General features: G+C 45.9%; 1 protein-coding gene across 1 annotated transcript; it reads right to left on the bottom strand.

Moving 5' to 3' along the window:
- Positions 1-226: 226 nt before the first annotated feature.
- LOC113213289 (uncharacterized) lies at positions 227-14,146 on the bottom strand. Its single transcript, XM_052266553.1, has 6 exons — positions 14,014-14,146; positions 12,301-12,464; positions 11,035-11,321; positions 10,541-10,713; positions 8,993-9,217; positions 227-1,025 (listed from the first exon to the last, which is right to left on the bottom strand). Exons 2-6 carry the CDS (start codon positions 12,417-12,419, stop codon positions 729-731), a joined length of 1,101 nt encoding a protein of 366 aa, XP_052122513.1. The 5' UTR covers positions 12,420-12,464; positions 14,014-14,146; the 3' UTR covers positions 227-728.
- Between the last annotated feature and the right edge of the window lie 1,089 nt (positions 14,147-15,235).

The following is a 15,235-nucleotide window of genomic DNA, read 5'->3' as shown; positions in this document are numbered from 1 at the left end:
AAGGGGCAAATTTTAATAACGACGTGATCTAGCGGGCCGAAGGACCGCTATATCATTTGATTATGTTCTTCAGCAAATTGCGTAAATGATACGGTCGGGCCGCAGGCCCGAGCGTCGCCGCCGGACGGCCAAGCAAGCCCGGCCCCTGCCCTGGCGGGCCCCGGCGAGCCCTGGCGGGCCTGCTTGTTGCTTTTCCAAAGCACAAGGACAAGCTAAAAACGACATCTAGGGTTTAATATATATTTCAAAAGAATAACGATCTTAGCAAATAAAGTGCAGCACAGCAGAGTCTGCTCCTGAGGGCCAGGGACCAGTACCAGTAACTTTAGTTACAGAATCTTACACGTAACTTAAGAAATAGAAAAACTGTTAATAGAATTACTGTAGCGTACATTTGGTGCGCGGGGCTTTGGCACACTTCTTTCAAAATTAATACCATAAAATAAATAGGAAAATATCTGATGACATGATGCGAAGGCAACAAACAACTGCGGTAGCCTAACGTACCTGTTTACATTAATTCCCATTGCCGGTATTGTACCGTAACAAATGGAAACGAATTATTGTACAATATGCGAGCGGATAACGAATTGTAACGCAGCTGTAAGTTCGCAGTTATTGGTCCCTGGTCGCCTTACGGCGTGTAACTTTAAGCTTCATTACGCGGCAGTATGGCACAAGAAAGAAAAGTTGTTAAATCTGTTCATAATCTTTCGTACTTTCACTTGTTAGTGTACTCTGGCGCTCTTCTTCTCCTGGGCGTATGCGGCTAGGCGGTTTTCAAGTTCCTCTACAGTCGGCAGCCAACCCTTGTCTGCCACGTCCTGTACGAGACCTTCTAAACGTGTCTTCAATGCTGGTGTCACTTTCAGGGTCACTTTGCGTTGTTCGCCATTTGTCGCGCTGTTCGCGTTGTCTGCCATTATCTGCCTCAATTCTTCAACCGTTTCGGCGTCTGAGTACAGCCCAAAGTGGTAAACGGGTGTCACGCACAAACCGTAAGGAGCTGCTATCTTTAATTGGTCCTGCAACAATATCAAGTCAAAGAAAAACCATTATGTAACTGAAATGCCTTGCTTATATAACGATGTGACCCAGCGGCAAAAGTCAATGTGGCAACGTTTCATCGTGTATTAAAGGGCGTTCAACGTAAGATTTTTGACCAATATAAAAATCATAAAAATTCTCTAGAATGACCAAAAAGACGTTTTATGTCATTTGGTGTACTCTACGCGGGTCTCCAGCTGTTCCAGGAGAAAGATTTGCGACGTTGCTACGCTCAGAGTCACATCAGCTGCGTCCAGACAAGAGGGTCGCTTGGGCTGCTTGGGTCGCTGTGGGGTCTCTGAGTCTGCGCAGAGAACCAAAATGTGGCCTCTGCGCCGGCTCAAAGACCAAATCGACCCAAGCAACCCAAGCGACCCTCTTGTCTGGACGCAGCTATCGTCTATTAAAGGTAAGGGTCCGGTGAAATGAAGTTTTTCTACAGCCTTAGGGTAAAATATTTTAGCTTTTGGTATGTTGTAGGGATTGTAAAAAAAAGTAAATTTGACCACAATCTCCCCTCTGTGGGCCAAGTTACACTAATTTAAGTGTTTAAAATAGCTCAACTTTGGCGAACTCCTTGCGCAACACAGTATGGAGTACGACCGAACGCATTGGCAGTTGTTTTTTTAAAGCTTTTTCTGAGGTCTGATCAGTGAGACATTCGCAATTTTTCTATTCAGGCAGCATCCACAATTTTTTTAAAAAAATGTTTCCTCCAAAAAGTATTGTTTTTGGCCGCATTTGACCACTTTTAGAGCTGTTATAAAATCTAGGAAGAAATTAAGAAAAAACTCACTGATCAGTCCTTGAAAACACTAAAAGGAAGTCACAAATCAAAGGGCAGCTTTCTACCTCATAAACTGTTGCGCAAGAAGTTTTTCAAAGTTCCACAAAATGTACACTATCAACAACAGGCTTTGGTCGAAAATGCTAAAGGAGCCATTGGGTAGACCGATCCAAAATAATAAAGTAAAGATGTTTCGTGAACATTAAATGGTTTACCCGAAGGAGAGAGGTCCAAACAATGGGGGAGCTTCAACGGTCTGGCGGTCCAGTTTTGCGCGGATGGTCTATGGTCTATCGAGTGTCAGCAATGTAAGAATAAGTTTCGACCTTTATCAGTTCTGCAGTGTGATTGGCGACGGCCGACCGATTCGCAATCAATTTTATACAAGCATTTTTGTTCTCAAGTATTAAAACCTTGACTAATTTGGACATAGTTCCATGAAGCATCGCGTTATATCGTTGGAAGAACTGAAAGAATTGGTTGCGCCAACAAATTTTTGGATCATCCGAACAAAATGAGGACTCGTTCCGAAAAGGGACAGCAAGTGGTCGACGCAACTAACCCAGTCGTTAATGTCAACGAAGCGGTTTAGTTGGCAGTACAAATAAATTACGCGTCGCACAACAGTGTCGACATTAGTTTTAGGAACTAAACCAATCGTTGGGACAACTAGAGTGGTAGCTCCTATTAAAACGTTAGTTAGAAGAGCAAAAAAGTTTGTTATATCTATTTTAACAAAACAGTTTGTTGTGGTAACAAATGTTTTGTTGCTAGAGGTAACTCTTTTTCTCCGTGCGTTATACGCGGTTATACGGCACACCAGCCTACCGATGGAGTTAAGGTGCCCTTACACTCAGCGCGTCCGCTCCGTCCGTGTCCGCCGTGGCCGCCCGGACATGTCCGGACGTCTGTGGCTTGCGGCTTTGGACAATGATTTGAATGCTACGTTCACATGAAAGTGAATAAACCTGAATATATTCTGAAAGGGGAAGGAACAGGGATAACGAATGTGTAAAAATATCGGTTTTTCTGGAGCACTATAAAAAAGATCGGGGGCATTTGAAAGAAGGCCACGGCTTCATGGGTGATGCATGCCGTAGTAGTTAGAAATTCGGGCATTTAGAGACTTCCTGGACCCAAACATGGAGCGAGCCGATTATACGATAGACTTTTAGCTTCCTGCTCGTATTTTTGCAAACCCTATGCGATTGATAGTTCTCGAGAACGAACCGTTTTTCTGCCGCCGTGTGTGCGCCCGACCCGTATTCTTAAAGCGCTTTATTGGAGGGAACTACGACTGTCTCCAGATATTATATTTTCGGCTTAATAATAATATTTTATTATTATGCCAGCAATCATTCATATCTTTCCGACTAGATTCGAATCGGAATTATTTCGCTCGACTGGGCTTTCGATTTTTTTTTTGTTCCGTGAGGTTGGCGTGGCTGGTGTGTTTGTGCTAGTGTTTGTGTTTGTAAAACCGAGGTAACCGGCGTTATAGCCATTTACTCGTGGTTAGAATTGATGTTTTGGTGTTAAATCACAAAGATGGCCCCTGTTCGTTCTCTTATTAGAAATTACATGCTATTTGCATTGCAAAGAAGCAGTGCAGGGTGTCCTGTCTCACGTGAAGATGAGGGTGAGAATCAAGCCCTTTCCATTATATCTCTTTGGTTATGTGTGGTGTTCCAATACTCATTTGTTCCTTAATTACAGGAGTTTTGAAAACGCTTGCGGCGTACAATTTTCTGAAACGTGAATCGTTGCGCCTAAGGACTCTAGTGGTGCTAGCCAAAAGAAGAATGAAGCGAAGGTGGTGGGTTCGACCCATATTTGCTGATCGCAAGATGGCAGGAGCCTGGTTTTCCTTAATTCCTGTCATGAAGGAATTTGATGCTGAAGCTTACTTCAACTTCCTTAGAATGACACCAGATTCTTTTGATTGGCTGCTTGAATTAATTGGGCCTGTCATCAGCAAGTCATGTGATCGTAGGGAGGTTATCTCTGCAGGAGAGAGGCTGGCAATAACGTTAAGGTACCAAAAATAAACACTTTGTTTCAACGTTACTTCCTAAACCAATGTTAAAAGAATCCGCTAATGCATTCTCTGTGATTCAGGTACATGGCTTCTGGTGACAGTCAGGTATCTTTGTCGTACTTATTCAGGGTTGCTGATTGCACAATTTCACAAATTGTAACTGAAACAACTGCTGCAATATGGTATGGCCTGAAAGGCTTTGTATTTGAACCTATCTGTGAAGATTTCTGGAGAAGAAAAAGCGCAAAATTTGAGTCAATGTGGAACTTTCCCATGTGTGTAGGAGCCATTGACGGAAAACATTGCTTTGTTCAGGTAAGCAATAAATTGAGTGCTTTTGCAGAGGCTCTGAAATATGTAGCACTCCTGGATTGCTACTAAGGCCCCAGTTGGCTCCTTTGTTATATCAGACAACTTTGTCAAGATTTTGATAATGCTTTTACTTTAATTGTTCCAGAAATTTCCAATGATGGGGTCAGAATGTTACAACTACAAGTACGGCAATAGCCTTATTCTACTTGCCATCAGTGATGCCAAGTACAAGTTTATAATGGTGGATGTTGGCGCCAGAGGGAGAGAAAGTGATGGCGGAGTCTTTGCACGCTCTGAATTTGGACAGCTCTTTCTCAATGATCAGCTGAGGTTTCCCCCAGCAGTTTTCAATTCTGAACTGGATTGTAACCTTCCCTACGTCTTCCTTGGTGATGCAGCATTCCCAGGTGGCACCCACTTACTGAAGCCCTTTGAGAACCGCTATATCCCGCCTGAAGAACATGTGTTCAATTACAGACTATCAAGGGCCAGAAGAGTTGTTGAAAATGCGTTTGGTATCCTAGCAGCCCGCTTCAGGATATTCCGAACAAATATTATTGCAAGTGAAACCCTAGCACAGAACATCATTCTTGCCTCTGTTGCGCTGCCTAATTTACATCTGATCAGGGAAGATAGCATTCCACCTAGACAGAAACTGTATTTGCCACCTGGATATGGTGATGTGTACATGAGCAATGGGAAGCTGAAGAAAGGGAGATGGAGGAATGAATGCAAGCAGACAGAGAAGTCCATTTTGAAGACACTTGTGCGTCAAGAGATACCAGGTGCTGATGAGGATGGTGAAGAAGAGGTCAGAGAAAAATTCATGGAACTTTTTATTAAAAGGCCATTGCCATGGCAAAGTGATGAACTTCCAAACACATTTTGAGTTATAAGTTACCAAACATTAGGTCCCTTGCAAATCTATTTACATGTCTGGCACATTTATGTGTGTTCATTAATTTCATATTTAGATAAGTGGTATTCGTGTACATTTACATTCTCAATTTGTGATAAGTTTTCTTCTGCAAACGATCACCAGTAACACATGTGATCAAATAGGTATGTGTTTATTGTTTTAAATGTGTTGTGTGGTGGCAAATTTTGTACTGTTCACCTTCTGATCACTTTGCCAATCAAATTGTTAATAATTTTGTACCTTTCATCTGTGTGAAGTCTGTTTAAAAATGTTTAGTGTATGCTATGCTGTGAATACACTCACTACAATCTTACCAAAATGCTCTTGTGGGAAGACCCTGTGATAAATAAACAGACCAATATTATCAAAACTTCTTTATCTTCAAAGTTTTTAAAAATGAAACAAAAATAAAAGCACTTTGCAGTCATATTTATCAAAACTTCTTATCTTAAAAGTTTTTAAAAATGAAACAAAAATAAAAACTTTCAGTCATATTTAAAAATTACTTGACATCTCTGTGAGATCAGAATAAAAGGAACGAATTTCAGTGAACTAACAATTGTAAAATGTTACATTACATCATGCCGAGAAAACTACTCTGGTGGCGCATCGTCCCCCCCGTTAAAGAAATTATCTAGTTCTTCTGCATTCAAACCACTCAGATGTACTAATTCTCCAAAGTTGTGCAGCATCCATCTACCACTGGCATCAGGAGGTAATTGTTTTAGGAGGCAACTAATTATTTTTCCAAAGTAGCTATAGACATCACCATCCCTTTCCAGGAGAAACTGACGGAGCACAGCAACCTCAACATTCTCTGCCCCAGCTTGGGCGGCTGGCAGTCCAGCAGGCCGCTGCTCTTGCTGCTGCAGGTCTGCTTGCCTAGCTGCTGTCTGGATTCGGATGTTGTCACGCAACCCTTGCCTGTGGCGCTCATGGTTGATTTGCCACTGCCTGTGTTGCATATCCGCCTCCTAAAATGAAACAGACAGAATACTCTTCAGGTCATGTCTAGCCTCGTATTCCCCAAGGTGCGCCCTCTGTTGCTCCTCAGCCCGATACATACCTCCCTTCTCTTCTTTAAAGAGGCCTCCGAATACCTCATTTTGTGATACACTAGATTCAACCCAGACAGTACACAACAACAACAACAACATTCGGAACGGCGCAGGCAATCTGACGACGGCGCTCAACAGCATCTCCGTCTGCACCTCGCCTGGGAGTCTGCCGCCTAGGTGACTCGTGTCCGCGTCCGCCCCCTCGGCCCCCGAAACCGCCTCCACGACCTGGGCCACCGCCTCCACGACCTGGGCCACCGCCTCCACGACCTCCGCCGCCGCCTCCGCGGCCCCCGGCGCCGCCTCCGCGGGCCCCGCCCCCGCGGGCCCCGCCTCCGCCTCCGCGGCCGCGGCCCCCGCCGCCACCTCCACGACCTCCGCCGCCGGCTCCACGAACGTCCAAGTCGCCTTGACGACGACCGCTGCCGCCTCCACGGCCGTCTTGTCCAACAGCTGGTTCTGGTGACACGAAGCAGGAGGGGGTGCCGATCCGTCCACGACCACGTTGTCCTGGTGACCCGTGGGTCGAAGCAGGGGTTCCGAACCGCAGTCTTCCTTCACCAGGTGGTCGTCGTGGTGACTCGGTGCCCGAGGTGTTCGGCCTAGTATCTCCTCCTTCAGGTGGTGCGGGCCGGTGATGCATTGGAGACCGCACCAGCTGCTGATCAACCAGTGCCTCCTGCGGACCCTGCGGGCGAAGAGCGTCGCCGTCGCCCTGCTGAGCCTGGCGAGGCTGGACCCCGCCATGTTCATTATCATTTTCAGCCTCCACAACCGTCTCCATCTCATGGATAATGGACAGTTCTTCCAGCAGGAGAGGATTCACCTCAAAGTTAGAGGCGCGCCTTCGGCGTCGCCGTGTAGTCTCGGAACGGATCGACTGCTGTGATGCATCCGAGTCCACCGAGCGCACCGAGGTCGCAGAGATCGTGGACGCCACCGAGAGGTCTAGCTGTCGCCGGGTTGGTCTCTGCTGGGAACCTTGGGGTGAGTACCGGTTGGGCGCGCGCTTATTTCTGCGGACTCTGGGAGAGCGAGTAGTGGCTGATGATGGTGGCGGGACGTCGCGGGCGCGTGAAGTACCACCGGGTGATGCGACCAGTCGTGGTGAGTTGGGAAGGAGTGGAACAGCAGGTACAACATGACGGCCGCGGCCGCGACGCGCAACAGATGACGCCGGGGAGGATGTGGCGGAAGGACCTGCTGCGGCTTGTGGTGGACGGCGGAGGGCAGCTTCCTCCTGTCTTCTGTCGAACTCGCGCTGCACAGCCGCCGAGCAATCCTCTACTTGCGCTTGGCCATCCCCATTACGTTCTATGAACAAAATCACGTTGAAAACAGACGGTGATACTAAAAAAAATAGGAGACTAAACACAGAAACCTATGCCCCTTACCTCTATTGTCCGCAGCGAAGGTGATGCTGGTGGTGTCAGGGTTGGGGAAGATGTTCGACTCATGCCATTGACTCAGATCTTGGCCAACGTCGTCTAACCAAGCCATGTCATCGGCCTGGTAGTTGTGAGGGCGGTCTCCACCAGGACCCCACTCCTGTAGTTCGCGCGTTGCCTGCGGATTCGCCTGGAACGGTTCTCCGTCAGTCTTTTCCACTCGCTTTCCAAGAACGGTCCTGTGAGAAACAAATCAGCAATATTACTACTTTAAGCTAACCTTTGAATGGGAGCTGCGAACTGCTGGCACTGGGCGATACTCACCGTCAACTTCGTCGTCAGAATAAAGTTGGGCGATTTCTGTGAATGCCTTGACCAACAAATTCTTCTTCACGTGATTTTTCTTTGAATGGTCAAACACTGACCTCCTCTTGAAAACTTCGTTCTTTAAAGAGGCCTCCGAATACCTCATTTTGTGATACACTAGATTCAACCCAGACAGTACACAACAACAACAACATTCGGAACGGCGCAGGCAATCGCGCTACGCGGCGACGTTCGGTTGTTTGCCGCACCAACCTCACGGAACAAAAAAAAAATCGAAAGCCCAGTCGAGCGAAATAATTCCGATTCGAATCTAGTCGGAAAGATATGAATGATTGCTGGCATAATAATAAAATATTATTATTAAGCCGAAAATATAATATCTAGAGACAGTCGTAGTTCCCTCCAATAAAGCGCTTTAAGGATACGGGTCGGGCGCACACACGGCGGCAGAAAAACGGTTCGTTCTCGAGAACTATCAATCGCATAGGGTTTGCAAAAATACGAGCAGGAAGCTAAAAGTCTATCGTATAATCGGCTCGCTCCATGTTTGGGTCCAGGAAGTCTCTAAATGCCCGAATTTCTAACTACTACGGCATGCATCACCCATGAAGCCGTGGCCTTCTTTCAAATGCCCCCGATCTTTTTTATAGTGCTCCAGAAAAACCGATATTTTTACACATTCGTTATCCCTGTTCCTTCCCCTTTCAGAATATATTCAGGTTTATTCACTTTCATGTGAACGTAGCATTCAAATCATTGTCCAAAGCCGCAAGCCACAGACGTCCGGACATGTCCGGGCGGCCACGGCGGACACGGACGGAGCGGACGCGCTGAGTGTAAGGGCACCTTTACCGGGTGTCCGGGAGAATACGCGGCAGCTGGTATGCTGTAAGATAGCGTGGATCACTTGCGTAGAACGAACTATCGTAGTTTCACGATGTTTCAAGCGCTACACCGATATCACTTTTCAGGGAACCTGTTGGAAGGGGTGTTTCTGGGTGCTTGAAACATCGTGAAACTACGATAGTTCGTTCTACGCAAGTGATCCGCGCTATCTTACAACATACCAAACTGGTGAAAGACGAGTATAGTTTTTTTTAAACGCGTTTATCTTACCTGTAGCAGTGTCCAAGGGAACAGTTTTTCAGGTTCCGAACAACCGGCCGCACTTAGAGTTGCGAGTAGTTCTTGATGGTACCCCTGCAAAAGGTTGTCCCAGTGCAGGTCGCGCATAGGCTTATCAGTGCAAACTAGTAAAATGGTGACGATGTCAAGAGCTGGAAGTCCGTACACACACATCTGGAAGTCGATGAGGCGGCAATCTGTCACAGCGTTGGTGACCTGTACAGTGTCATCAAGATTGTTAGTGGTTGTGCCTACACTGATAAACTAATTGTTCAACTGCTCAACACTTGCAAGTGTGCAACTGCAAGTCAAATACTTGCAAGTACAACTGCAAGTTGAATACTTGCAAGTACAACTGCAAGTTGAATACTTCCAAGTACAACTGCAAGTTGAATACTTCCAAGTGCGCAACTCGATAGGTATGCACTTGCAAGTGTGTAACTCCTCGGTTGTACACTTCGCTCCGCAGACAACCCCACTGGGCAAAGGGTCATGCCTGCTTGGCCTGCTGGCGACATTTAGTTCGATCTGCGGCTTATGACGTGTTGTGTTTACTATCTTAGGCTTTCGACTGGGCAAGCGGACGTACATTGTTTTGTTCCCTAGACAGAGGGGTATACTACTGCGGGGGTTTCCGGTTTAAGACCTTCTTGTACATGTACATCATGTACATCGTGGCCATTTTCGGCGTATTTTTGTCGAAAAACCCTTCCAGCGCCCAAACAGTGAAAGATAGATCCAAACAGAAGAAATTTGGGTACATACAGTTCCACACTGACCGTTAATTAGAGTTACCCCCTAGACGACGATATATATATTTGCAGGGATCACACCCCTGCAGGAGCTAACTGTCCCAAGGGGGTAGGGGTTGCACGGATCGCCCCCCTGCATAGCAGTCGACGGACGCTAGTGCGGCCGGTCAACGTCGAGACACCTCTCTGTGCCGGGCAGCGCGGCCCCGGGCAGTCCAGTCTCGATCCCGCACCAGCACTTGCCGGGTCCCGGGATCTGGGGTGACCTCCCGTGTTATCGTTGTGTTATTTATTGTGTGTCTGTCTTGTGCTTGGGTAGACCAATAAACCTAGTGCCCATACTCCAGTGTGCTGTCAGTCTCCTACCTGGTACAAACCCAGCAATATTTTTTAAATTATTTCTTTTCCTTCAACCCCCAATTCTTCAACGACTCCTTACACCCGTTTTAGTGTGGTAGATAGGATTGACCAGGGTACCCTGGGTGTAAGCTATGAAGGACTGAAGCGTAAAGAAGAAGAGCAGGAAGCCAGACCAGGAACATAACAAAACGGCAATTTTTTCATGGGATCTCTGTTTCTAGACAATTTTAAGTCACAACAAAAGTTCCTTGGATGTTTTCCGAATTTTTTTTGAAACTATAATGAGTTGAAAGTTGTCGGGAACAGATAAATAACTTACCAAAACCCAACTGCCGTTTTGTTATGTTCCTGGCCTGTATTCCTGCCCTTCTTCTTTACGCTTCAGTCCTTCATTGAAAAATGAGAACCTCCTGTAACCAATGCGTACCCTATCGTATTGGTACATCATGTTGATGACGTGCAGGTCGTTGTGTATGATGGTGTATCCAGGGCCGGTCAGCGGCCCCATCAACGCAACACTGTCCTCCTTGAAAGCTCCAAAAAGCTTCTTGAGTCTCGTGTGGACATCGCTGCCTTCTGGGAACTTGTCCCGCACCACATCTGAGGATTGCAATTAAACTGTTGGATCAGACAGCTACAACAACTACACCCAGAAAAATTGTTTCTTGATTCAAGTAAATTTTTCTTGTTTCAAGTGACGCTGACGCAAGATGAAATTTCCCATTGAAACAAGGCAATATTGCCTTTGGAATAAGATTTTTGTCTTATTCGAAAGCAAATATCAGCGTGATTCAAGAGTAAATTTGATCTTGTGTCAGCGTCACTTGAAACAATTTTTTTTTTACTTGAAACAGGAAACAATTTTTCTGGGTGTACACGCAACCACTCTTGGAGACTGTCTAAAACTCTGTTTATACATACGTGGGACTTGCACCATGGCTGAGTGGTACGGTTTCAAGTTCTCTCTCATCGCCGCTGTGTCCCAGATGCTTAAATTTAGCCTTTTCTTGATCTCCTCGAAGTGATCTGGTTTGAGGTGCTTCAGTGCTAAGCCGGCGCCGTGGAAGCGGGCTAACTGCTTCAAAGCCAAACGGCAGTGCGCCGCGTCCAAGAAGACACTGCGGTCCGCCATGGCGAAGCCCTCGGGACGCATGTCTACCAGCACCAATGTGTGAGGAGGTGGGCCCTGTACGTCGGAAAATTCATACCTAGAAAAGAAAATTCCCTACAGTTTTCCACAAATTCAAAGAACTTCAGTGCGTGCCACGCGTAATATTTTCCACGTGTTTTTTCTAAAGCGGCCACCATTTGATTATACACGTAGTTTCTACATCAGGAACTTGAATTTCGTAGTTAAAATGTTAACGATCACATTTGAGATATCAATTTTAGCTCGCACGGAGTTGACAAAGGGTCGCCCTTTCCCTGCAACGAATGCGAGCCACTCAATAGTAACTCCTGATTTTTGCCATACATTTTTGTTTTGCTTTCTTGAAATGATGCCAAAAATGGTCAGATTTTTAAAAATGTACATCAACTGGTACTGCTGGGCCAAAATGCATTTTACGGTACAGCAAACGTACTACGGTAGTGGTGGTGAATGTATGCATTTTCCAGCAAATGTCCAGATTCATCTCCGAAGTCACCAGCACCGGGGAGTGTCATTTTATTTTCCAGACCTCATTTAATCGGACATACACTGATTTCTCTGTGGCGAAAGTTGGTACGATTATCCAAACGCGCACGCACGGTAAAAAGAAGCCCTGAGACTCCCAGCTCTGATAACTGACTGGCGTCTTTTGACACGAAACTTTTGGCATATTTTCAAAGCCAAATTTTGCCCTCTTATGACGTCTTATGACGCTGAATTTAACGGGATTTTATCGCATGACTCATGATTTTTTTTACACGTCAACATTTGTGTCTGTGGGTGCGGATATCTTGGTGTTTAAGGAAAAGACGCCAACCAATTTTCAGTTTATATCAGCGACAGTTGAAGTATGTGTGTGTCAGGTCTACGACACAACAGTGATGCGGGTTTGCATACCCAATAAGCCGTGGCCTCTGACGGGTAGAGTTATAGAGTGTAGGCAGTCGTGGCCTGTCTCACGGTACACTAATAAACCAGGAAATCATTTAAGACGTCCATGTAGTGTTAAACAAAACTTATTTAATATCACGACGTACCTAGGCCACGGCAAGGGATCAGTTAGGCGGGCAATGCTCTCCATCGCCGGTAGTACCACTTCGTATGTGTATGCCTCTATTTCGTACATTCTTGACATGGTATCACGAAATATCGGCATTGATGTTTTGCAAATTAAACTGAGAGCTTCATTTTGAGGGTTAGCCTGTAATGGGAAAGTAATATGACATAATGACATGACATTAAAAAGGCATATTTTTTTGTAAGTAACTTCCACTTTCAGACGTTACTGTAAACCCTGATGGGACAGACACGACGTATCCGTTCGATATGACGAAAATCCGACCGAAAGGGTTCAAAAATTGTCGTTTCCGACCAAAACACGCGTCGTATTTGCGTCAGACACCTGACGTCAGCCTCAGTGTCTTTCCGACTGGACACCTAGCGTCGTATCTGACCAAAACAGTACGTAGTTTTTAGCCCGACCTTCTGCTTTTAAAAAGGCATTATTAGCCCGCCCTTCTGCTTTTAAAAAAGCATTATTAGCCCGCCCTTCTGCTATAACCCTTCGGCTGAAAATTTTGTCCGTTTGAGTCTATCTTGCACTGTTTGGGCGCTAGAGTGCTTTTTTCGACGGTTAACACTGAGAAAAATTTTTGGTGCCCGGCATTAAACACTTGTTTAATGCGTCCCACTTTGTTCCCGTGGCAAAATTTTTAGTGCTGGCCAATAGAATTTCCGAGGCGTAGCAATAATGGGGTTTAGCGCCAGGCGCCAAACACGTCTTGTGCTATAGGCTGAGGTGCACTTTGTTTGATGCACGAAGTTTGCATGATTGAGTAGTTCAGATGTCACCGCTAGATGGCGGCACCACTATCGAAATGCCTGCCTTGTATCTCGCTGGGTGCCCCGGGTGCACACAGCATCAGGTGCTTGGGCAGTTTCCCCGAATTAATGGCGTACCTTATTTAGAGGAGCCGCCACTTGCCGCCATTTGGTACTATGGCGCTGATTTTTGAAAGGAGATTTGTACGGAAAGTGCATGGCTATTCCACCCGTTTGAAAATCAACTCCACTATTGCACTCCCTGGTTACAGAGTGTGGACCAAATCCAGTATTGTCCCTGTCATCGTACCCAGTTTATGTTCGGGGAAAAGTTTTAGTTAATGCCTGAGCTTGCATATTCTTTAGTGCCAGTGCCTGATCTATTCAGCGCCTGGCACCAAAGCCGGCGCACTAAACGCCTTTTGCCCCTGGAACTGAACACTTTAGTGCGTCGAAAAACTTTCGACCTGGGCACTAAAGTTTAAGTGCCTGGCACCAAAAATTTTTCTCAGTGAACCTTTAGCTAAAGCTAGATTGTCAAGGCACTTCTAAATGTTGTCTATCGCTAGACGTCTAAGCGTAAAGATGGTTTAGATTAGGGTCAGATCATCTAGACACGTCTTCACTTTGTCTAGTGCTGGATGTCTAAGGTCATACATGGGTTAGAATGGAAATAGATCATTTCGACACGTCTACACTTTGTCTAGCGCTAGACGTCCAACGTCATAGACGGGTTAGACAAGAAATAGATCGTCTCGGGTCGTCTGTTTCTCGACTAAACCTAGTCGTCGACGTCAAAAGATGTCTATTAGACCTCTTTTAGCCATCTACGTCTAGACGTTTAAACAGCTAGACCAGCCAGACGCGCATTAGACCATCTATAGAATTATATAGACGTCTATTTTCTCTTAGGGAGTCCTATTACTTACGTCATCGGTGATCGTGGCACGATACACTGTGCTTGTATATCCATCTCCTGCTCCTGAGCCGGATGTCACATGAAGCCTACACAGAAAAGGAAAGTGAAAAAATTTGCCCAGAGGGCTAAGCGAGGGGCTCACAGATAGGCAGTCCCAACGATCAGGCCACAAAGCCCCCCTGCCCCCCCCCCCAGTTTTTCGTACAGTTCAAGTAACTGCTGCAGTGGAAGCTAGTGGCCCCAGGTCGATTCTCTTAGCAAATGGCCTATATACGTTCCGCGGCCCTTTACAACTATGTGATATGGTTCTAAAAGAGTTTCATACCACCTAGAAATCACATTATTTAGTGCAATGCTAAAAACCTCCGAATACTGCAATAGTGGGTGACTAGAGCAGTTTAAAGGGTCCGAAATGTAAACTCCAGTACGTTCCTAATGCCTGGGTCTCTCTAGTTAAAACCGGTGCGTGCGGACGGGTGCGCCTGGGTGTCATGATGGTCATTTACCATGGTTAGGCCGATCATTCGCTTGACTTTTAGGTTACATTGCTATTTTCAGATTTGAGATACGGCGACGGGTTTTCGCTCAACACCCAGAGAATCGTTTCGTTGATTTCACTGGAAACGCAAGTGTGTAAATGTCGCACACTTGTAGGTGTTGCAATATCCATTCGTTCACTTAGAGGGGTAAAAGTGCGAATTTTCTAGTGTCGAAATAAGTTTTTAATTTGAGGCATTTCTTTAATTTAAAGAAACTGCTTTGAATCAAAGCAGCCATCTTTAATTTAAGTGCACGAACCGCGGCAAAATGAGTTCCTACGCTGCTGGAGCGATATCTCTATTTTTACTATTTCACCCCTCTTTTTAAAAAAAACTGTTTCTCAGTCCTCAGACCATAACCACTTTCATGACACTGAAAATTTATCGCTGAGCGAAGCTCAGTCCAAGTCGATGAGGGGTCAGGCGATGTCTCCGTCGTGAGTCTGTCTGTCTGTCTGTCTGTCTGTGCGTCACATTCCGTATCTCCTCAAAATGTGCTGCACTGACAGCGATAAGCGGGTTAGTCTAAGAATCGAGAATTAACGAGGATTATCTGTGTGCATTATTGCATGCATTGGTCAGCTTTGAAATATTCAATCGTTTAATTTGAACTCGCGCGCAGTTCGTTGGTATGTTGGCAGCACTGCACTCCAGTGGGTGAAAAGCGCTGGCGGCTCAGGCGCTCACTTCGCG

The sequence above is a fragment of the Frankliniella occidentalis genome, unplaced genomic scaffold (genome assembly GCF_000697945.3).
Source record: "Frankliniella occidentalis isolate FOCC.00 unplaced genomic scaffold, Focc_3.1 Scaffold40, whole genome shotgun sequence".
In the NCBI taxonomy this organism is placed as follows: domain Eukaryota; kingdom Metazoa; phylum Arthropoda; class Insecta; order Thysanoptera; family Thripidae; genus Frankliniella; species Frankliniella occidentalis.
Note: the sequence above shows the minus strand (reverse complement) of the source record. Positions and strands in the feature narration are given on the sequence as shown.

Coding starts and splice junctions, on each gene's coding strand:
- LOC113213289 (XM_052266553.1), bottom strand. CDS start 12,419: ATGCCGATATTTCGTGATACCATGTCAAGAATGTACGAAATAGAGGCA. Junction 11,322..12,300: donor GATCCCTTGCCGTGGCCTAG/GTACGTCGTGAT, acceptor TTTCTTTTCTAG/GTATGAATTTTCCGACGTAC. Junction 1,026..8,992: donor TCCCTTGGACACTGCTACAG/GTAAGATAAACG, acceptor ATATTGTTGCAG/GACCAATTAAAGATAGCAGC.